Below are 23,817 nucleotides of genomic sequence, written 5' to 3' on the forward strand. Positions count from 1 at the left end.
GTGGTTTGGCCTTGCCTAACTTTAGTTTATACGATTGGGCAATTAATATTAGATATTTAATTTTTTGGATACAAGATTCTGATGTAATTCAATACCCCAAATGTGTATGCCTTGATCAACAATCAGTTCCTGACTTTTCATTAGTTTCTATTTTAGGTGTTTCTCTCCCTTTTGCACTTACCAACTTAAGTAAAAATACGACTAACCCAATTGTTAAACATACGATACGAATATGGTTTCAATTTCATAAATTTTTTGGATTGAATAAATTTAATTTGTCAAGTCCCACTCAATCTAATTTTTTCTTCCATCCATCTAGAGCTGACTCAGCTTTTTCCACATGGAAAAGGAAGGGAATAGTATGTTTTCGGGATCTATTTAGTGATAACTGTTTTTCATCTTTTGAACAATTGTCTAATAAATATAATTTGCCTAGATCACACTTTTTTCGATATTTGCAGATTAGAAATTTTTTAAAAACTACTATACCCTCTTTTCCGACACCTTACAAAATTGAAATTACGGAAAAAATTTTAGGTCTTAATCCTTATCGGAAGGGCTTGATAGTGATAATTTATGATTTAATTATGAAAATACGTCTAGAATCATTAGACAAAATTAAGAATGAATGGGAAAGTGAACTCCAGACATCCATACCCATAGAGACTTGGAAGAAAATTCTTCATTTAGTCAATACATCTTCAATGTGTGCCAGACACTCGTTGATACAGTTTAAGGTAGTCCACAGGACCCATATATCCAAAGATAAGTTAGCTCATTTCTATAACCATATAAATCCTATATGTGATAGATGTAAATCGAATGTGGCTTCTTTGACACATATGTTTTGGTCCTGTCCTCTTCTGGAAAAATATTGGAAAGACATTTTTAACATTATTTCAAACGTATTGAAGATTGATTTACAACCTCACCCTATCACTGCAATTTTTGGATTACCAAGGATAGAGTCTGGCCATTTATCTCCTTCCGCTAACCGTATGATTGCTTTTGTTACATTAATGGCCAAACGATCCATTTTGCTTAAATGGCAGGATCCAATACCACCTACTACTTTTCAATGGTTTTCTCAAACTATATCATGTTTAAACTTGGAAAAAATTAGGAGTGGTACTGTTGATCCTTCGCTTAAATTTGAAGATATTTGGAGTCTATTTATTCAATATTTTCACATGATGTAGATCCCCCTTCAATAACTTTCCAACTTGGAGGAACGGACTTGACGACATAATATTGCTCTGTTTCTACTGAGAAATTTTAGCCCAGTTTTTTTTCCCTTTTTTTGTTGTTTGTTTTTCCTTTGATAAGTTTTTTTTGTTTAGTTTATATTGTTTATAATTTTTTTTATTGATTTGGGTTTTTAAAAAAATTTATATAATAAATCTTTTTCTTTTCTTTTATATTATATTCATTTACTAAGAGATCATTGGATCTACAGATTTTTTTAATATTTTATTGTTCTTTATGATTATATATGTTATGATTGTTATCCTGATCTTTTTGTATTACATGTATAAATACTGATGCTATATATCAATCTGTATTAATTTGAAAACTAATAAAAAGACTGAAAAAGAAAAGATTCTGTTCCTGAGAACTGTTCATAACCTGCACTGTTTGAAAGTTGAAAATGAACAACAACAATGTGTGGGAGAGGACTGCAGAAACAGCTATGATGGGAGTGTTACGTACCAGCAACAATAGAAACACAATGAGTCATGTATAAGTGTTGGAAACTATTTTATTAATAACTACTTGTAATAATAAGAAAAGTAAAAAACATTAGATAGTAAACATTGACTCCAAAAATAAACTCAAAGTCTGTGTGTGGCAAATTCCCAAACCCCAAGTCTAGGAATAGTTCTCCAAGTTCAGTTCAGCTGAAGGTGGAACGTGAGCAAAGGCTTTTGCAAAACCACAGTTGACTGGAGAGAAAATGTAGAGGGAATTTATGAAATCCACATGTTCTCCCTTGCCGCCCCCCCCCCCACTTTAGTTTTTCAGCTGCTTGGTAGTCTGCTATTTGCCCCCCGCTTTAGTTTTTCAGCTGCTTGGTAGTCTGCTATTTGGGAGATAAGTGTGCAAACGTATGTCTTGCTGCAGTGATGATGCACTGGCATGTCACTTTGCATTTAAAATTGAGGCTGTAAAGTCTGTTTTCTGTTGCCTGTTTCAGTGAAAGTTACAATAGTTTTTAATTGCTTGACAGTTTTCAGTGATTTCCTTGTTTAAGAAGTATCTTGTGCTCTGGTTTAGCTTTACATTTATGGTTTTGTTATGTATCCAGTTGCAGTATTTCTTTATGGATCTTGCAGAGTTTATTGTTTTGAATGCAGATGATGTCTTGATAATTCAATTTAGGGAATATTCAGCATTTTGGAGCACTATTGAAAAATCTTATTTGCATTCTGTCAGCAAACCTTTATTTCTTGGATGAACACTGAAATATTATGCAAATCTTTCCACTGAAAACTCCATTGTTAAAGTAGGATTGACTTGAAAAGGCATTTGATGCAAACTCCAATGTGAAATAACAATGTGCTTTATTATTATGACATTGAGGCACTGCATTATTATTTTTCTCCAAAATTGGTTGGTATTCTGGAAAAAAATATTGTGCTTATTTATCCCCTTTTGGTGACTCAAACTTGCACATTTCTAATATTGATACAAATGAAATTAATTATTTATGTATTTCACTCTTTGAAGATTGTAAGATTGTATCTTTGAAAGAGAGACTGGATGGTAAATTATAGTAGTCTCATTCTTAGAAATATTCTGCTGTTTTTAAAGAGTGCGCGTGAGAGATGTGAGATTAAGTAAATAAATATCATGGTTATTCTCTGGCTGAAACTTTTGTTTTGCATTCTATTAGCCTCAAAAAGATGAGGGAGAGTGCTCCTCATCACCTCAATTTGAGTGTTTGACTTTTTAATGATTTGAATTTGCAATAGAGACAGTAGATAAGACACCAAAGCTCCTGAAAAGACATGGCCAAAAAATTGAATGGAAGGGAAATAGTCTCTTTCCGAAAGCAAGCTAAATCATTGAAGTGGGATAGCATAGCATGTACATTATTTTAAAGAAGTTACACAAAAATGTATCTATTGAACCATTGCTCTTCATGCAATGAACTGCAGAACAGAGCCTAAAATCCCGCTCCCTATTATTAATGTAAATTTCAGGTAAAATTGAAAATATCTATGTGCAAAAGAAATGAATATCCCGTTTAGATTACAGGTTGTATCTAACCTGGCCATTGCACAAGTAGATAAAGTGTTGCATGAAGAAATTTGTATGACAATTATTGTAATCAGTGTTATTTGAGCAGCCAGTGCCCTGAACCTCCAAAGATATAAACAATGAATCTCATTTTGTAGCAGACTTACAAACTAGGTTGATCATCTGGGGCTGTTTCCCTGATATTTAATTAACCACTCTACTGAGGGCAACAGTGATGTAAGCTTGTTGGGTTTTACCCACTTAAATAATTTTTTTATGGCTTAATAAGTTTATAAACTTCATTAGGGGAGCAATAAATACTAACCACTCATTGATGGGTACCTTTAGCAATCCTAATATTTATTGTCTTGAGAAGGTGGCAGTGAGCCATCTTAATGAATTACTGCAATCCATGTAGTAAAGTTATTCCTGCAGTGCTTTGACCCAGTGATGTGTTTTGGAAGGGGTCTTGCTCTGTAGCGAAACTTGGGAATGATTAGCTTGGATCAGAAAAAACAAACCAGCTAAGATTGTAATGTTGTCCAACATTGTGTTCTGTTCAGATTTGCTTCTTGGGTAACTCTGTCTTGTTGTTACCCAGAAGGAAACTAAATAAGATTTGTCTATAAAGCTTCAGTTGATGAGGTGTACTGTCAACAACATAAAAGCACAAGAAGCAGTAGATTAGCTCATTTTTTCCTTATATGGTGCTGGTAAAAATAACAACAGAGAAATTATTAAATTTTCCAACAAAAATGTAAAAGCTATTAAAATGTATATTCTTTTTCTCCCAGTCTTGCAAGTGCCATAACATGTTAAATTCAGATAATCTTAGTGTGACTCAGCTGCACTTCACATCTCTTTTGTAGCCTTTGACTCAAGGTAGTGAATTTAGTTGTAGAAATCAAGTGCAACAGTAAAAGGGCAAGTTGCAGTATGCTTATATTTGAAATCCCTTTTAAAGTCATATGTGAGAAAGTAATTAATCTTCTAAATGATCACTTTAAAACATTCTTGTAAGGATAAGGTGGTAGTTGGCTTTATTTTCTCATCTTATTTGAAAATAATGCTATTTTGGCTTTTTGCCAGGCCAGTGAGAACTCTCCTGCATTTATTGACTTTGTGTGTATAACTTTCAGGATTTCATAAATTTTGTCCGTATCCCTCAATACACATGGTCTTAGGATTTATTGACCTTAATTCCCTTCCAGTTACCTTCTACAGTCATCAGCGTTTTGGTTTCCTCTTTGATCACTTTTGTTTTTGTATCTTTTTGGAGCTCCTGGTATTTTCCTCAATGGCATCTGTTTGAGGAGTGTCTGCAACTAAGTTCGATGGCTGAAGCATAACTTGGGTGACGCAGTGATGCAGCAGGTCACGCTGCTGTCTCACAGCTTCAGGAACCCAAGTTCAACCCTAAACCCAGGTGCTGTCTGTTTTCCCCATGACTGCATGGGTTTCTGCTGTATGCTATGATTTCATCTTGCATTCTAAAGACATGTCGGTAGATTAACTGGCTGCTGTAATTTGCCCCTTGCTGGAGGTCAGTGGCAAGAGAATAAAGGGGAGTTGATTGGCTTGTGAGGGAAAAAAAGTAAACTGTAGGTCTGTAGGGAATTAAGGAGGGACTTATGGGAATGCTGTATTAGGAGTCAGTATGGACCTGATGGACTGATGGACTGAAGGGCCTCCTGTGTCATAATAAGTTAATAGTTAAGTGGACTTTCTGCACAGACGTGCTAACCACATCCAATCGATGTTGAGGACTGGTCAAATGTCATTGATTATGAAGGCGAGTCTAATGTGCAAGGTTCCATTGTTATATTGAATTTGTATGTTGTCACTGTTATAATGTTTGTGTATGTAGTTTGTGTATGGTAGCACTTTGATGATGACTGGATAATCTCTTTTTGTTTTGTGATGTTGATTGTGTCAGATGTTTCATATCTGCTGTAATGGGTTTTTGGTTTTTACCTCATCTGAAAAGTGGGAAATAGGATGAGGTCTGATTCTCATTAGTAAAGGTGTTGTCCAATAGAATGTATTTTCCTTTCTCAATGCAGAGAGACCATATACTGTTGGAAGCAGTCCAACAAGATGAAGTTGTGCCTCATGGTTGCCATATCCATACATATTGATTTTACTACAAGGAAGTCTGTGATGTGATACTAAAAACTAGTTACTACAGAGGCTGAAAATCTGAAATAAAAACAGAAAGTGCTGGAACTACTCAACAGATTGGGCAGCATTTGTAGAGAGAAACAGAGTTAATATTTCAGATTGATGACTTTTCACCATAACATGAAAGTTCAACTGTAATATGACACCTCCAAATTCAGCTACTTTTCTGTATCTGACATGAATAACTTCTGTATAATATTAAATCAAAATTTTAATGTAAAGTTGTGGCACTAATAATTTAAATGCTTAATCCATTAATGTTAATGATATTTTTCTTTATGCTCTGTTAAATAATATTGAGTATCATTTCAATTTTAGATAAAAACAACACGTTGTTTTGTCATCATGGCTACAGAAGAAGCAGGGTCCCCATCAAAATCTTTGTGCAAAATCATGACCTTCCACCCCACAATGGAGGATTTTAAGAATTTTTCTAAGTATGTTGCATATATGGAGTCTCAGGGTGCACACAGAGCAGGTCTTGCAAAGGTAAGAAATGAATTACATTCATTCAGGATCAAGTCCGTCTTTTGAAGTAATACTTGGAGGAGTTCTTAGCTGTTTATTTTAAATGCTGAAAATAGACACTAAATAATTGTTAGAATCTTTGTAGGAATAGTGGAAGTTTTGCATGTACACCAAGCAGTTAATAAACAGCTTTTTCAATGAAACTAACTGCTAAGATGTTCAATGAGTGGCCTTGTGGTTTTTGTATGCATCCCTTTTGGTTTTACTACAACAGAGATTGGTGGGACAGCACCCATAGCAAGTTACTGCTGACTTCTACCTGCATAGCACTTCACACATCAACCTTATTTGAGCTCAACATATTCAAGAGTTTCTCAAAGATTGGATTGCTTCCAACTTAAGTTATGAATCAAAAAGCAAACCCTTCAATGCAAAAATCATTGCTTAAACAAATAATCAAATAGAATTGTACAGCGCGGAAGCAGGCCTTTTGCCCAACTCATCAAAGCTGACCAAGATGTTTATCGGAGCTAGTCCCATTTTCCTGCACTTGGCACGTATCACTCTAAACCTTTTCCATCCATGTACCTGTTTAAATTCTTTTTAACATTGTGATTTTACTGGCCTCTACAAGACTCGGGTCCCCTTTAAATCTTTCCCCTCTCAATCTTAAAAATGTGCTGGTTGGCAGGTTAATTGGTTACTGTAAATGACCCTAGTGAAGTTGGGGGTAGGAGAATCAGGAAAGAAAGGAAAGAAATAATGGGCATGAGGGGGAGAGAAATAAGTGGGTGAATGAGATTGATGGCATTGGTCTGAGGGCTGGTGTACATGTAATGGGCTGAATAGCCTCCTATGTCATAAGGATATAGGAAATAAGAAAAAAATACTTCTGCTTCGTTCATCCTGCCCTCCCTCCCACCCACCCCCCCCCCCCATTCCTCAAGCCGATCGTTCTTTCCCCTCTCTCTCGTTTCCCTACCTGCTTTCAATGTGCATTGCAGTTACTGGCATTGGCAACAGACATTGATTTCTGTACCTTGTCTTAGTGCTAGACTAGTTGGACCATCCACAGGGAAATGGTGGAGGGAGGGAGGAGGGATTCTACAAAGGACTAGGAAATGTACAACGGACCAGAAGAAATAAGTAGGTAGATCAATAATATCGCTTTAGATCTATAATTATTAAAAGTCTTTGAATAACAATTATGGAAGGCTTTAATTAACCCAAAATGAACTGACAAAATCTAGGGAAAAAAGGATGTAGTTTTTACAAAGACAAAATTAATAGATTGGTAAACTAACTTTGAGGAGATGAGAATGGAATTGGAGAAGATAAATTAGTAAAACAAAAATCACAAGCAAAGAAAAAGAGAACTGGGAGAGAGGAGTGGGTGATTGATAGTTCAGGGGGAAATACATTCTTCATCTTCAAAAGAGGAGAACAAACTACAAAATAGTGCAATACCTTGAATGAATAAAGACAAAGATAAAATTGAAACTGAAGAAAAGTTGAACTCTTAAATATACTGGAAAAGATAATACAATGAAAAACTTGGAAAAACAGTAAAAGAAAAAAATGGAGAAAACAGGAACAATGAAACTAAGTGACAGAGGAACAAAATTGGCAAGCTGCATTATACAATGAGATTCACAGCAAATAAAGTAAACAGAATTGGTTTATATAGTGGAGGAAACAGAAATGCAGCAATAAAAGGATAATTTCTGAAGAAAATTGCAGTGGCTGAAGTATACTTGCATATAAATGACATGCACAAAGTGAATCTCTGTCACATAGCAGTATGGCTCCCCAGCTTGTTTGACGGGAATCACCCCATGATTTTCACTCTTGCTGGCTATAGCATTGTCACCATATTTAAAATAAAAGACACAAATAATGAAAGAAAAATCAGGATATTGATGGGGCCACCAGGGAAAATGTTTGATAAATTTACATGGATTGCTAGCAAGATAACAGAAATCAAGGCTTGGATTTTGCTTTGTGAGATCTATGGTCCATATTCTTGCTTAGATACCCCTCTTGCCCTACATAAGGAATATGTAGATACATAAGACTAAATTTGCTGGCCAAGAACATCCTGGACCTGTTGTGCAAGATGCTGCACACCAACGTTCCTGGTAATGCTCTCTGTGAGCTGCCCTTGACATTTCTGATGCACCCAAAACTATTAGAAGTGAAATAATTAAAACATTATGAGAATTATTAAACATTTTTAAAGTAAACTTACATACCACTTTTAAATAAAAACATTATTACAGACAGATGCTTTTTACAAAATGTAACCTTTCTGTTTTTTTTTTGATTTGGACACTGCTGACGACACCAGTATTAACTGTCCATTACTAATCTCCCCTGTATTGAGGAGAGTCAATCATATTGGTAGATCTTGTATCGCATCAAGGTCAGACTAGGAAAGGCCAGCAAATTTCCTTACCTAAAGGGCTTTAGGTGGATTTTTTTTCAACAATCCAGTACCTTTGTTCTTACTATGTCTGAGAGAATTATCTTTTTTCTTCTTTGTAAGTGTAAAATGAGTGGGTTTGGTATTCCTGTTAAGTTCCAACTTGACACAGGATCAATGAACAGAAGTGCTCTGCCACTGAACTCCATGCTGACAGATTCCATCAAGAACCTGACAAGTAAATGTCTTCACTTTGCCAAGGAACTGTTAATGTTTAACTGGCAAGGGTTTTCTCACTGACTGATTATTTTGCATCAATTATTTGTAGGGAAGCTAATAACAAGAAGAACTTGTATTTATAATAACACTTTAAAATCATGAAACATCCTAAGGACTTCACAAAAATTTCAGAAGTCAAATACAATAAGGACAAAAATTGAAAAGCTTGGTTTTAAGGAGTGTGAAAAGAGGTGAGAGGGAAATCCAGAACATTAAGCTTTGGTAGATTTTGACAGAGTGTCGGTAATTAGAGAGAATGATTAAAATTTGGTGATGCTTAAAAGGCCAGAATTGGGAGATCTCAGATATTTTTTGAAGTTTATAAGGTTGAAGGAGTTTTTAAAAATAGAATAGAGGAAGGCCATGGATGGATTTGAAAGAACTTAATGAGAATTTTAAATTTAAGGTATTGTTTTCTGGGGACTGACATAAATTGTTGGGCATAGACATGAATGGAACAAATGAGAGCAGCAGAGTTTTGGATGATGTGTTTTTGGAGGGTGGAATGTAGGAGGCTGGTGGTTACAAACTATGCTGAGCCAGAGGTTGAGTCAATCAATGATGTGTAGGCAGGAAATACTCTGTCTTAAGCCCACCTTGAAACCATTAATGTGATATGAAAAGATGAGAACAAAAAATGTTGGAAAATATATCTTGGACAGAAAGGCTGTATAATGGAGGGTCGTGGCTGTCACGTGACAATGACAACACTGACCCCATCTGATCAGAAGACACACCACTATCAATCGAGGTTTGGCTCCACCCCACCTATCAAGTGCACACCTGAACCAGTGGCCCTTTTGAATGACCTGGGCTGGACCACCCATTCCTCCAGCAGTATAAAGAGTGCCACATGCTTGGTTCTGTCTCTTTGCCTTTTCTGAGGGATGTCGAGGTAATCCGTGAACTGCTAGAGTAATTAGTTAAGGATCCCTGGGTCCATAGAGCCGATGCTTGCACTGAGTCAAGGAAGGTGGCAGGCATCGTATTGTTTCTTCCTTGATTTGTTTGTACCCAGTTTGTTGTGTGTGTGTGTATCTTACCCTTGTTATGATTTCCCCCCTCACGTTTGCGATCACCCGTGTGTATGTGTGTATTGCTCCCGTTATCCTGTCCCGCGTTTGTCTTTTATAAATCATTTTAACTCCAAAGACTGTGTCCAGAGTCCTTGCCCTTTAAGACCTTACGAACTTGTCTTACAACAAAGGGGGAGAATAGTTTAGCTTATGGTGAAGTGGCAGAGCAGACTCGATAGGCCGAATGGCCTACTTCTGATCCTTCGTCTTGTGAAAATTGATGATAAACTAATAAAACTGAGAGGTTATGACCCCTGGGCCAGATGGTAGCATTCTTGCATATTTAAGGATTTAAGGCAGTGGAAGAACTGTTACAAATACTGTATGTGAAAGTTATTTTTGGAAAAGAGAGTCATACGAGAGGACTAGTGGAGGTTGAATGCAATTCCTATATTTAAAAGAGAGACTGAAGAAGTCCAGGGAACTATAAGCCAATTAGCTTTTGCTGAGTTACTATCTGGAGGACCCATGTTTATTCAGAGCATGTGGAGTTGAGTGCCAGGAAGCAGAATAGACAGCAAGCTGGCTACAGAAGAGAAAACAGAGTAGGATTTAAGATAAGATATCTTTATTAGTCACATGTACATCAAAGCACACAGTGAAATGCATCTTTTTGCGAAGAGTATTCTGGGGGCAGCCCGCAAGTGTCGCCACACTTCTGGTGCCAAATTCAGACTAACGAAAGTTGGGAAGTGTGCAGAAGGATTAGTACTTAAACCACTGTTGCTCACTGTTTGTATTAATGATTTGGGAATGGAAGCTCAATTTCAAAATTGGAGAAAATGCCAAATCATATTGATTTGGTAGAAAGGAAGAATGCAGCAAAGTTGAAGAACATGTTCATGCACTTAAAAGGGGGACATATTATGGGCAAATAATTTTCAATATGTGTAAAGTAGCATCTTTTAGCAGGAAGAATAAAATAGCTTATATTGTTTGTGTGACATTTCTAAATAAGGTAGAGGAGCAAAGGGACCCAGAGGTAAGCATTCACAAATCACTACTAGTAGTAATGCATATTAATATGTAATTAAACTAAAAGTGAGTCCACCTGCCCTGTCTGCCAACCTCGGGTCAAACTGTTTCCCAGCTGCCCTCAATCATGTTTTATGTTCCCCATCCCCTCTCTGTTCACTTAGCCCAGCCTCTTATTCTCTTGATCTCATGAAGCTGTTTTCTCCTTTTATCCTGCTTTTGACTTTACTTTGCTAGTTTTTTGTTGTTTATAACAGTAACCAACAACACCTTAAAAATACTTAATTGGATGAAAGGTCTTTGTGACATTCTGAAAGGATCTCAGTGGTAATCTACGTATACAGGCAAGCCTTAAGTACTATTATCTTGAGCATAAAATGGCATACCAGCATAATTGCAGAATGCAGTGCCTAACTGAGGAACTGAATGTGGAATGCTATTTGAACATCTTAGCTGTGTAAAATGAATGTGTTATATAAACATTTATGAATAAAATCAAACTAGAATTGAATAACTGTGCAAATGAGTAGTGACATACAAGTTTAAGTTGTCTGTGCTGTAGGTATTTTATTTTCCATCTGGACATTATTATTTTAAGTTTGCATCTCTATAAGCTTCTACATTTCAAGGATTCTCAGATGTGGTGGGACAGAGAATGATCAGTGAAAAGAGGAAAAGCCATTTTATTTTAAAGTTTCTGATTTTTCAGGTAATTCCAGAGAGGGTTGCCTAATCTGCAACCCAAGGACCAATTTTGTGCCACAAGCCTGAATTTATGAAGCTTAGTTGATGAATATTTCAACTTGTCTTTGATATTATCTGCATTTTGTGTGTCTATGGAATTGAAATGTGTGCTTTTATTATTGTTCCTTGGTGGTTAATTCATGAATCTCAACTGCTCAAACACACAATGTATTTGATTCTAGCTGGATTATGCCCCAGAGTTGAGGGTTGAACATATGATGTTTTCATCTCAGGAGAGTATAAACTTGCACATTTTACGAAGTATGGAATATTTAACAACTCAATGTTACTGAAAGTGGTGATTATTATGAAAAGCAAAACCATTAGTTTGCATGTTTTTCACATTGTTAAATTTTAAAAATTTTGTTGCTGACATCTGGACAGGCCACTGAGCATCAATCTGTTTAGATCAGAATGCAATGAAAACATTCTCACTATGGACAATCCTGCAAGACTGTTTGCAAACACCTGAAAGGACCATTGTGCAGAGAGCTGCCACATAATCAGATGTCCAACATAATCATACTTCTACAATATTACCTATCAGCCAAATGGCATAAACTCTTCTTTCACCACCCAAGGATGATGTTGTCATGATTTGCCAGTAGCAGAGACGCAGTGGTGTACAGTAGGCTGATAATTACCTTGGGAGTTCTAAACATTGCCTGTTAACTACATGACTTCCGGCAAAATATAGACAAGGAAACCTACTGAATTCAAGCTGTCAGAAATGGGTTTCCAGTAGATGTGGAAGGAACACGAGGTAAAAAACCTTCTTAATATTCTTCTGCTTGCTACTGCAGATATTGGTAACTAATATATAGTTCTTGCTGAGACCCAGCTTTTCACTTAGAACACCAATCATTGAGACAGATGGCATGACTAGGATTAATAGTAGACAGAATTGTTTAAAACTGGGCACCAATGTGACTTTGTAGGCTATTAATGGCAGAAAAATTGTATGTAACCACAGTCCATAACTTTGTGGGATGGCACATCCCTCATTTCTCAGTTGCTCTCAAATTGAGTGACCAACTCTGGTTCAATAACGTATGCATAAAATCATGCTGAGTGCAACACCAGATGTAGCAGAAAATCAGATGCAAAACTTAATGCTTCAACACAAGGTTATATGCTTGCCATATGGTGAGCAGCATGTTATTAGATATGGAAATACCCATGCTACTGTATAGTTGTGAGGAGCCTGCCTTGAAGTTAAAAAGAAAAATTGAAAAGGTAAAAATGCGACTATTAGCTTTTTCACCTTCATGCTAATACCAATTGCAGCATATCTCTCCCTTTCTTATTTTTGGTTTTACAAGGATCCACGTTCTTTAATTTCATTTATAGAAATGAAATCTGGGATCATTCTACTTTGTATGGCACATTTAGTCAGCAGTTAGTGTAACACTATTACAGCACCAGTGACCGGGGTTCAATTCCGGCCGCTGTCTGTAAGGAGTTTGTATGTTTTCCCTGTGTCTGCGTGGGTTTCCTCTGGGTGCTCTGGTTTCCTCCCACATTCCAAAGACGTAGGGTTAGGAAGTTGTGGGCATGCTATGTAGGCGCTGGAAGCGTGGCGATACTTGCGGGCTGCCCCAGAATATTCCACGCAAAAAAAAGATGCATTTCACTGTGTGTTTTGATGTACATCTGACTAATAAAGATATCCGATATCTTATCTACTCGTTGAAGCGTTGAGGTGGTGTTTCAGCTTTTCAGCATTTTTTTCTGATTCCCATCTTGTCCACTGAAATATATATAGCTGATTGTGAATTTAAAAGATCTGGGTGCTTAGAATTGCAGATGTTACAATATATTCAATAAATTGTGTTGTCACTGTAGACTGATAATTTGTGGTAAAATTGGCCTCAATTGCCTTGGTATGTAAGGCAATTAAGACGGAGTTTACTTATTGTTTACAATATGTAACAGTATCAATAACAAGGTTTAACACATTTTTCTATCCAAATACAGGATTACTTGCATCTTCTGAGATTTCAATTTTTTGCCTAGGTGATTCCACCAAAAGATTGGAAACCTAGAAGAAATTACGACAACATCGATGACTTGGTTATTCCTGCTCCAATTCAACAAATGGTTACGGGACAGTCGGGTCTTTTTACCCAGTACAACATACAGAAAAAACCGTTGACAGTAAAAGAGTTTAGAAAACTGGCCAATAATGATAAGTAAGTGTAATATTGCAAGGATGTATTATTTCATGGACCTTTTAACATTAAGAACATTCAGAGAAAATGTTGTGAAAGCTATATTTTAGAACAAACCATCCATTTTAAAATAAGTATTCTGCACTGAAAAATGCAGTTTCAACTACTCTGCAACTTTTTCAATTGTTTTTGCTAAAAAAAAATTCATATCAATGCAACTGATGGTTCTCTGAAACATCAGCTGTCAAGGCTGTAAAACATTTAGCAACAAACAATCTGCTGGAGGAACCCAGCGCGTTGAGCAGCATCGGTGGGGGGGGGGGGGGGGGGAAGGGGATGAATTATTAACTTTTTGGGTCAGAGCTGCAGCAGGAGCTGAATCATTTCCCACCACACATGCTGCTCGACCCTCTAACAGAGTTCCTCTAGCAGATTGTTGCTCCAGATTCCAGCATCTGCAGTCTCCTGTTTAAAAAAAATTAAAGCAATTGTTCATATACATAACTGAGAAGGGTTTATTTTAAATGGAAAAGTTCAGAATGGTTATTATTTCAAAACCAACTAATCTTTTCCCTGCAGTCATGGTTGGAGGGAGTCACATACAGCTCCTAAGCTGACTCAACTATTAAACTAACAAAAAGAAGGCAGTCTAGGTATGAAATCTGTGAGTAGTCTCCTCCCCACCTAACCAAGATGTGTAAGAGTTGCATTTATTTACCAGAGTAAAGCTATATGTGAGGATAAGCTAATAAGTTTTGTGGAAAGAGACATTGCAACAATTTTTGAGAATGTTTGGAGGAAGTCTCGACCAGACTGGAACCAGTAGACATATTGTACTTGGACTTCCAGAAGGTGTTTGACAGACTGCTCCACGAAATGTTAAGTTACATGATAAGATCCCATGGTGTTGGAAGTACAGATTGATGATTGACTAATAGGCAGGAACAGCAATGGGACAAGGGGATAATTCTCATCAGTCTCCCCTCCATGGACTCTGTCTACGGTTCTCACTCCTCGGAAAAGCAGCCAACATAATCAAAGACCCCTCCCACCCTGGATGTTCTCTCTTCTCCCCTCTCCCATCGGGCAGAAGATACAAAAGCCTGAAAGCTCATACCACCAGACTCAAGGATAGCTTCTATTCTGCTGTTATAAGACTATTGAATGGACCTCTTGTACGATAGGATGGACTCTTGACCTCACAATCTAGCTCATCGTGGCCTCGCACTGCACTTCCTCTGTAAATCTAACACTATAGTTTGTATTCTGTTTTTGCTTTTCCCTTGTACTACTTCAATGTACTGATGTGGTGAAATGATCTGAATGGATGGCATGCAAAACAAAGATTTTCACTGTACTTCAGTACACTTGACAATAATAAGCTAATTACCACCTTGGAGTACCACATTCATCGGTGCTGGGATTGCAACTGTTTAATGACTTGGAGAAAGGAAGTGAGTGTACAACAGCTAAATTTGCAGATGACATGAAAGTAGGTGGGATAGTAAGTCACAAGGAGGATACAGATAATTTACAGGTAGAAATTGATAGGTGAGTGGGAGTGAAGTTGGCAGGTGGAGTATAATGTGGGAAAATGTGAAGGTGCATCTTGGAAGGAAGAACAAAAGAACTATTATTTAAATAGAGAAAAATTACAGAAGGTTGCAGCACAAAGAGATTTAGGGGTCCTTGTGCATGAAACACAAAGCTAGCACACGAGTGCAGCAGGTAATAGGGAAGGTTAATGGAATGTTCAAAGTCTAAGTCGAATTTATTGTCATATGCACAAGTACATGGATGCGCAGGTGTAATAACAAACTTAATTTGCAGCAACATCACAGGCACGTAGAGGCATTCACAAGAAAAACATAAATTATACACAATTTTTGCAAGAAAGAACACAAATTAGAACAAAAAAGTCCATTTTAGTGATCAAAGTGGCCATAAGTGTCACTAAGCTCTAGTGATCAGGGTTTTGCCAGTTGATTCAAGAACCGAATGGTTGAACCAAATGTTGGTCCTTGTCTCATGGGGGTTGGATTATAAAAGTAGGAAGTCTTACTGCAACTATACAAGGCATTAGTGAGACCACATCTACAGGACTGTGAATCATTTTGGTCCCTCTTTTTAAGAAAAAATGCTATTTCAGTGGAGGTGGTTCAGAGAAGATTCACTAGGATGACTCTGGTTATGGAAGTATTTTATGGGGAAAATGTTAAACAAGTTGGGACTCATTGGAGTTGAGAATAGTAAGCAGTGATCTTAATGAAACATATCTGATTCTTGGGGATCAGACAAGGTAAGTGCGAGAGGATGCTTCTTCTCATGAGAGAGTTCAGAATCAGATGGCATGATATCAGAATAAGGATGAACCAGTTTAAGATTTAGAAAAGAATTATTTCTGAAGGTCTTTGAAGCCCCTTGCCAGACAGCTGTGGGGACAGAACTCTTGGACATATCTAAGGTTGAGATAGATACATTCCTATTCAGTAAGGAAATCGAGGGGTGTGTGGAAAGGGCAGTAAAGTAGACTTGTGGAAAGTAGGATCAGCCATGATCCTATTGAATGATGGAGTAAGTTTGAGGTGTCTAAATGGCATACTACTGTTTCTTTTACTTATGGCCTTAACAGTGATTTTTGAATGAAATACATCTGCCTAAAATGTTGAGATTCTTGCAGTATCTGTACCCTATAAGAGAGAATGACTCCCCAATTAATGGGCCAAGTTATTCATCTTTTCTCAGTAAATGTCTACCTGAATATCTAGTTATGTATATAAATAAGTTTTTCTTTATTCACTTGTAGATATTTTCTTAAATCAAACAAAAAATGGAAAGTGGAGATATTAATCTGGTGTTTCTGGTTAGTTAAGGATCGTTGGAATGGGAGGTCAAACCTCACCAAAGATCAGAGTAAATTCACAGCAGAGGCTACTAAAATGATATAGTCAGACATTGTTCCTTCTGTGTGCAGTCACCATATGCATGTAAATTGCCATAAGATGGTAGTGGGAGGTCACTTGGCAGAAATCCTAGTTTATTTACATTCTGCAGGAATAAAATCATTGGGTCAAAAATTTCCAAATGGAACTGCTGCCATTTATATCTGTAACTGTGGAAGTTCGGAACATCTGCAAAAGTGTGAGCAAATGCAGAAGTCCCAAGGTTCATCACAGTTGATCACTACTACTATTGCACTGTGGTCCATGGAGTTCCAGCTTCCCAGTAGTTACACTGGGGAAATCTATGGGACAGTTCAACAACTCTATTCATTTCAGTGGAGAGGAATGGCTAAATGGCTAATAATATTATCAAGGATGCCTGCCACCCTAGCTATTCCCTTTTCTCTCTTTTAACTTCTGGGAGAAGATACAGTAACTTGAAAGCCGAGGCGACCAGACTCCAGAACAGATTCTTCCCCGCTGCTATCAGACTTCTGAACTAATCACCTCTTTCATATCCCCTTCTCAGTGGTTCTGGCATATTCTCAGACTCTTAACTTTACCTCTCTTGGTTATTCCATTATTGTCACTTTAGCGTTTATATTGGCACTACCTCAGATTTGCACCATTCTGTGGTTTTGCACTCATTGCTGTATTTATTGTTGTATTTATTATTACAATGTTTACTCTGTGAGCTTCATGCGAGCATGGAATTGCATTGCATCCTGTGGTGTACATGACAATAATCTAAACTAACTAATTTAAAGGAGAGAATTATGTTTCGGGTGACTTGCAATGTTTTGATTTGAGTTAATTTAAATGAGTTTAATTTTAAGCATTTTAACTTCCTCATTTTAGTATTTTATTATTTTAATAGTATGTTAATGGTATGTTTAACTTTTGGTAGTTTTAGAATGTTAGAGATATTTGCAAGAATTCAAACTGTATTGACAATCTTGACAGGTATTTCATCCTGGGACTGTGGTTTAATTGGCTGTCAAAGTATTTCTTTGGGTTTTGTGGTTAGCAGTTTGAAAGTGGCTTCAAGTTCCAAGTTGCCACTGGGCAGTTGGCTTAACATAAGAATGGGTTTAGGAGGTAGACGAGTGGCTAGCTTCTCCTCTGATAATATTCCTGCCTCTGATTTTAATTACTGGAGTTCTATTTTTATTTCTACAGTTTACTTTTAGAAACTTCATGGGTTTTTAAAAAGATAGAAAAGTTGAAACTATTGATTTAATAAAACAATATTATTGATGGATTAAAGTAAACATTAGAATCTATCCCTTCCCATTTGCAAACATCCACGATACATTATTTTGATTTCTATATTTAGCAAGTGTTTGCTTTTGTTAATCCTGGACTTTTCATTTAAGTTACAGTTGTAAGTGAATCCTGGTGGGCTCTAGGCTGGTTTCAATGGCACAAAGATAATCCCATAACCAGTTTGACAAAAAACATTTTCGGTTTGAAACCAAATAAAATATGAATAGGAATTGTCCACTGCTCTTCAGGTTCTGGAACCTGTATAGAAGTTCTCCAATTGTATTTTGCATGACCAGGTTTGAAGGGGTCTCTGGTAATTTGCATTTCCTCCAATAATGCAGCATAAAGCTAGTGCCTGGTGCAATTGTTTTTCCATCTCTGTCATATCAATTTTAATTGCTTCTGATGCTTTGCCAGCAATTCTATTGCAGCCATTTGGCGGGAAGACTGGAAAAAAAAATTGAGGAATAATCCCTCAGATCGGACTCCAAACAAAAGCCAAACAGCGCAGATGCTGGAAATCTGAAATAAAAGTGAAAATGATTGAATTTTATTAGAACTTTCTGATGCAAGACCTTTGACCTGAAACATTTGGTCCATTTCTCTCTTCACAGATGCTGCCTGATCTGATGAGTATTTGTAGCATTTTCTATTCTATGTCAGGTGCAATTATTGTACTGACTTTCAAATCTGGTACTAGTACAATTATGTATCAACAGCAAAATTGCCTGAGGGTACATCTTGGCCAAATAGTTGGAAGGTAAACTGGTTTTCTCCTCCTCCCCTTAACCCCTATCTCCCCTGTTAGAGTGGGAAGAGGACCGTAAAGAAATGTCATTCCTATTCCAGCTAGTTTCTTATGATTGCAATGGCTGGTTTGATTGAGGTTCAAGCTCATTTACTGAAATGAGAAGACATAGATTCTGTATTTTTATAGTTTTAAGATGCCTTTTTGAGTTTGGCTTCAGAAGTCCTTTCAATTGATTTATTTTGAAGCAGATACTGCACTCCACGATACCTAGATTATGAAGATCTTGAACGTAAATACTGGAAAAATTTGACCTTTGTAGCGCCAATCTATGGAGCCGATGTCAGTGGCAGCCTCTATGATGAGGTAGGTAATTTGTGTATCAGACAATTCGTTTGGTGTCAACTGGATTTTTATGTTTTGCAACTGATACATTTGTGCTGAAAGGAGCTTAGTGTTAACGCAATGCTTTTTATTACCTTCGCTCTGTGGATTATGAATCATATTGAATGAAGCCTTTGTTGTTCAGTGGCAATCCTTGGGGGAAAGAAATTCCAGTGTTTTGAGGAGCTCCATGACAGGACTTTGTCTCCTCTCCCCAGATGAGCTTCCTATCTTGCTCTAGATCTAGTGTGTGACATAGCAATCAATAACCCAGCAATTAATGTAAGCAGTCAAACATGAATGTCTAATACAACATAGTTACTGCTTGTCTAGTTGGTATGCAGGCACTAAACGTTAGCTATGGATTAAGTTTGAATCAAAAAACAAATGGTGGAGGAACTCATCGGGTCAGGCAGTATCTATGGAGACAAAGGGTAGTTGGCATTTTGGGTGAAGACCCTGCATCAGGAGTGAGTGTGTAAAGGGGAGATAGCTAGTATAAAGAAGTGAGGGGGAGGGTTGAGGCAGGAACTGGCAAGCAGTAGGTGGGTTCAGGTGAGGAAGGGTTAATTGGCAGATGGAGTCAGATGGCGCTGGGAAGGGCAGAGATAGTGACAGAGGCTGATTAGTGGAGATGACAAAGGGCTGCAGATTATGGAACCTCGATAAGAAAGGAAGGTGATGAATGGAACCAGATAAGAGAGGGATGTGGGCAGATAGGAACAGTAGTAGGAGAGGATAGGACACCCAATGGGTTGAGTGTATGGGTGGTGGGCAGATGAAACCAGGCTGGGGAGGGAACTCCTGGCCAGTTTTCCTTGTTGTACCCAATGTGAATTTGAGACCAAAATTCTGCTCTCAATGTCCTAACTTGCACCGTCCCTACATTTGTTCCTATTCAACCAGCTCTATGATTTTAAAAATGTCACCTAGATTCAGATCCAACTATGATCTCATCCCTTCCTTCTCTGTAATCTTTACCATCTTAATAAATGCCTTCTGAGGTATCGACATGCCTCAATTCTGGCTTCTTGATCATTCCCACAGTTACTTGTTTCAGCATTGGCAGTTTGCATTCACCTGCAAAAGCCCCAAATCCCAGAGCTTGCTCCACAAAACCTTTTACCAAGCTTTTGATAATCTGCCCTAATATTTCTTCCTGTGAATCAGTACCCAGTCTTGTTTGCTAATGTTCCTTTGAAATGCCTTGGGACATTTTGTTATGTTGTTGTTAAGAGTTACATCTGTAACCATTGAATCATTGATGAACTAGCTAGTCTTGATAGAAGTCATTATTTTTCTTCCTCTAAACTGAACAGCCAGATTTATGAGACTAAAGAATAACGTTCATCATTACTGCCAAGCACCTTTGTGGAAATGCCTCTGATTGGGATCACTAGATGTTCAAGGAATTTAAAATATGATTTGGTAATTTTCTTCTAGCTTCCTGAGAAGTATCAACAGAAATAAACAGTACTCTATTGTCGATTTTAAAATGTTCATTTCCAGCTTCAGTAGTGGCAGTTTGAGTAAGACAACGTTCGTTGTATATGACACAACACCAGCTTCATTGCAAGTATATTATAACCTAGTTTTGTGCACTGAGTTTTGTGCACCGAGTTTTGTGCACCTGTTCTTGTGAATAATTGCACCTGGAAACATTTAACTGTTCTGGTTAAGTTTTATTCAAACTGTCAGCAAAGTTGAACTTAGGCATTGTAATACTAAGCGGAATTTAAAAACAATGCACCACAGATGGACTTGTTCATCCGATAAGGCTCACAGGTTGTAGTACATCAAATGATCTCTTTTATTTACTATATATTTCAACTATAAATTATCCATCTTGGGACTGTATAGTACAAGAAAATTATATTCTTTGAAGCTGTACTCTTTTCATGAAGTAATGTTTGGATCTTTTTTCCTTTATGTTGGGAATCAACGACGATTGGATATGTCCAATATTTAAATGGAATACGAAAACCTTATTGAATATTAAGCATTGGATGTGCTGTTGAAACTTGAAGGCAGTGGAAATTTTGAGGGAGGTAATGAGGTAGAACTGGATATTGCCAACATGAATGTGGAACCTGACCTTGTTTGGATGATGTCACTATGGAATGAAAAATAGCTGAGGGATCCAAAAGTAGATCTGGAGGTGAGAAAAGATGCCATTACAGGGAATTATCTGGCTTTGACGAGATAAGATAGGATAGAATCAGGGAATGGCAGTCCCTCTTTAGTGGGTAAAGGGCAGGAAGCACAGGAGGAGTTTAGTTTCATTTACTGTATCAGAGGCTTCAGCTGTGTTGTGAAAGATAAGATCAAAATTGCACAGAATGCCACTTTGAAATAACGTGTAGAAACATAATTGAAGGGTTCAAACGTATGCTCGATATTGAAGAACTTTGGAGATGAAAGGGAGATTGGATAGAGAGCGTAATTTGTAAGAATGGAAGGGTCGTGTATCATTTTTAGCTACAATAGTGTGACTAGGGCATAGAGTGAATTGCAAAGTGCTTATTTGCAACACTTCTAGACAACTGACAGGAATTGGTATGAGATGAGAAGCAACAAAGATTGAAGTTGATATGGGGTATAATGATTTCAAATTACCTTGGTTTCATTAAGTACAGTAAGTGAATGAATGTGGAATAACATTTTTATATTTAAATGCAAGGAAAAATACTTTCATTTAATATTCTTTATGCAGTGAAGAATTATAACAATCGTACAAATTAGGGTACACTAACATCGTAAAAATAAACTTTAACTGGAGAATCTCATGAGATTTTTAAATTGTGCACATACTATTCTGATTTTTAAATTCATAATCACCTGTGCAATTTTATTTTGAAATCAGTTAATCAGCACCTGCCATCTTACTTTCATGTGTCTATTTCCTATTGTTGTACAGTAATTTTGAAGGGGTTGTGTTTTGGGAAAATGCTTAAGCAAAAATTCATAAATCAAAAACATTTCCATTAGTTTCAATATAAAAACTCAAATTGCGATCTAGAGCTCATAACTTTTGCTCAAAAAAACCTAAGTACTTAAAAATACATCATTGCAAGTCTCTTAAATAACAAAATATCTTATTATCAATTAAATCATCACATTAGATGAGAAACACCACATTATGTGTGTTTTTATTAAGTTATCATGGTTCTACATTTGTAAGCATGTTGTGTGATTCCAGTAACTCTTCCATAGCATGTTTGTCTGCTCATCAACCCAGCCTCATTTGCTAACTTAATGCTTTCACGGAGATTTTACATGTCTGTCATTCCATGGGGGCCATACACGCACACTGGCCATAGTTTCCTCTGTGCATCGTTCATTGTTGCATGGGTTCTGTCTTTCCAAGTGGCACTCATGTACTTTGTGATTATCTTGATATTGTATCTCTTCCAAATTTCCAGAATGAATCATTGCTGCTCGACTCCAAAATATCATACCTCATCGCATACCACCGGTAATAAACATTCAACGTAGCAATGACAATGTGGTCCATGGATTGTAAAAATGAAGTGGTGCTAGGGAGCAGTATCATCACCTGGATCAAAAAACAAATTGCTGGAAGAACTCAGAGGATCAACTAGCATTTGTAGAGTCATGACCTAGATGTTGTCCTTGATATTAACTGAATGTCCAGGGACGTTGTCAATGATTACTATTCCTCATACAGTATCATTTGATGAAGAGGGAAACAAGCTGATATAATATTGGAAGAATAGTGCAGTCATCCAGGCTTGTTTTTTGTGAGTTTGTCAGAGCACTGGAAGATTGGTCATCGACTTCCCTTTAGAGCCCTCAGATTTAAAAAAAAGTGTTATGCATACAGTTCCCTTGGCTGTCTTGAAGCCTGAAGTATTTTCCTTATCTCTTGAAATCAACATATACAGTATGAAGGCATTCTCTTCCAAAAGAGATCCATCAAATCTATGCTGAACACTTGTTGAGGAAAATAAAGTTAAAGTCAAAGTTGAATTTATTGTCACATGCACAAGTACATGCATGCACAGGTGCAATAAGAAACTTACTTGCAGGGCCATCACAGGCACAGAGCATCAGATAAGCAGCATTCACAAGAAAAACATAAATTACACGTAAATTCAACACAATTTTCACAAGAAAGAACACAATTAGAATAAACAAAAAGCAGAATCCATTGTAGTGCAAAGCGATCATAGTGTTGCTATACTGAGGTGGGTTCAAGAACCAAATGGTTGAAGGGAAGTAGCTGTTCCTGAGCCTTGTGGTGTGGGACTTCAGGCTTCTGTACTTCCTTCCTGATGGTTGCCCATGTCCTCGATGATTCATTTCAGTTCTTTTGGAAAATGTTCTTTAGCCATGGTATGTGCTATTACCTACTCTGTGAGATTAATATTATGCAGATCTGTATATAATCTGCATAATATACACAAACATCCCTGCTCCATGCCTCTATTGACAAAGCCCAGAATTGCATGCATCTTTGAAGAAAGGAATATTTTGCATGGTTATCAAATTTATTTTGTGGCACAAGGCATTCCCTGCTTTAGTTATAGAAAGTAATGTTCCTGGTCCTTTTTTGAATTATCTTGATCGTTAGTGGCCCAGAAGGGTTTAATGCTGAAATAAAATGTGACATGCAAAAATTGTAGACCGAAAGTTGTGCTTGGAGTGCCCTCTGGTGGTATTTTGTGAAGTTTAAGCATTTTCAGTTTCTGTAACAAAAACACTTTAATTTTCTTTGGTGCTGAATGCTACTGTTTGCAGTTTTTTTAACCATTGCCTGATGTTATTAAAAATGAAAAGATAAGGTTAAGCTTTAATACTTTTTGTAGATGTTGTTCAAATGAAATGTTCAATATTGTTTACTAGTACTAATTTACCAAGATTTAAATTGTATTAAATCTTATGCTACAACTGAATGCTG

The 23,817-nt window shown here is 37.0% G+C and overlaps 1 protein-coding gene across 3 annotated transcripts in view; it reads left to right on the plus strand.

Moving 5' to 3' along the window:
- The window catches only part of LOC127572583 (lysine-specific demethylase 4C-like), a 276,139-nt gene that overhangs the window by 14,362 nt on the left and 237,960 nt on the right, over window positions 1-23,817 (plus strand). For 2 of the 3 annotated variants that reach the window (XR_007956643.1, XM_052020000.1), the window contains exons 2-4: window positions 5,740-5,910; window positions 13,402-13,577; window positions 18,761-18,878. Coding sequence is in view for 2 of the 3 variants with exons in the window: in XM_052020000.1 (XP_051875960.1) it covers window positions 5,767-5,910; window positions 13,402-13,577; window positions 18,761-18,878 (438 nt within the window). In the remaining variant the exon portion in view is untranslated. The remainder of the gene's footprint in view (window positions 1-5,739; window positions 5,911-13,401; window positions 13,578-18,760; window positions 18,879-23,817) is intronic. The other variant, XM_052020001.1, reaches the window with a different exon arrangement.

The sequence above is a fragment of the Pristis pectinata genome, chromosome 7, assembly GCF_009764475.1.
Source record: "Pristis pectinata isolate sPriPec2 chromosome 7, sPriPec2.1.pri, whole genome shotgun sequence".
Lineage (NCBI taxonomy): Eukaryota > Metazoa > Chordata > Chondrichthyes > Rhinopristiformes > Pristidae > Pristis > Pristis pectinata.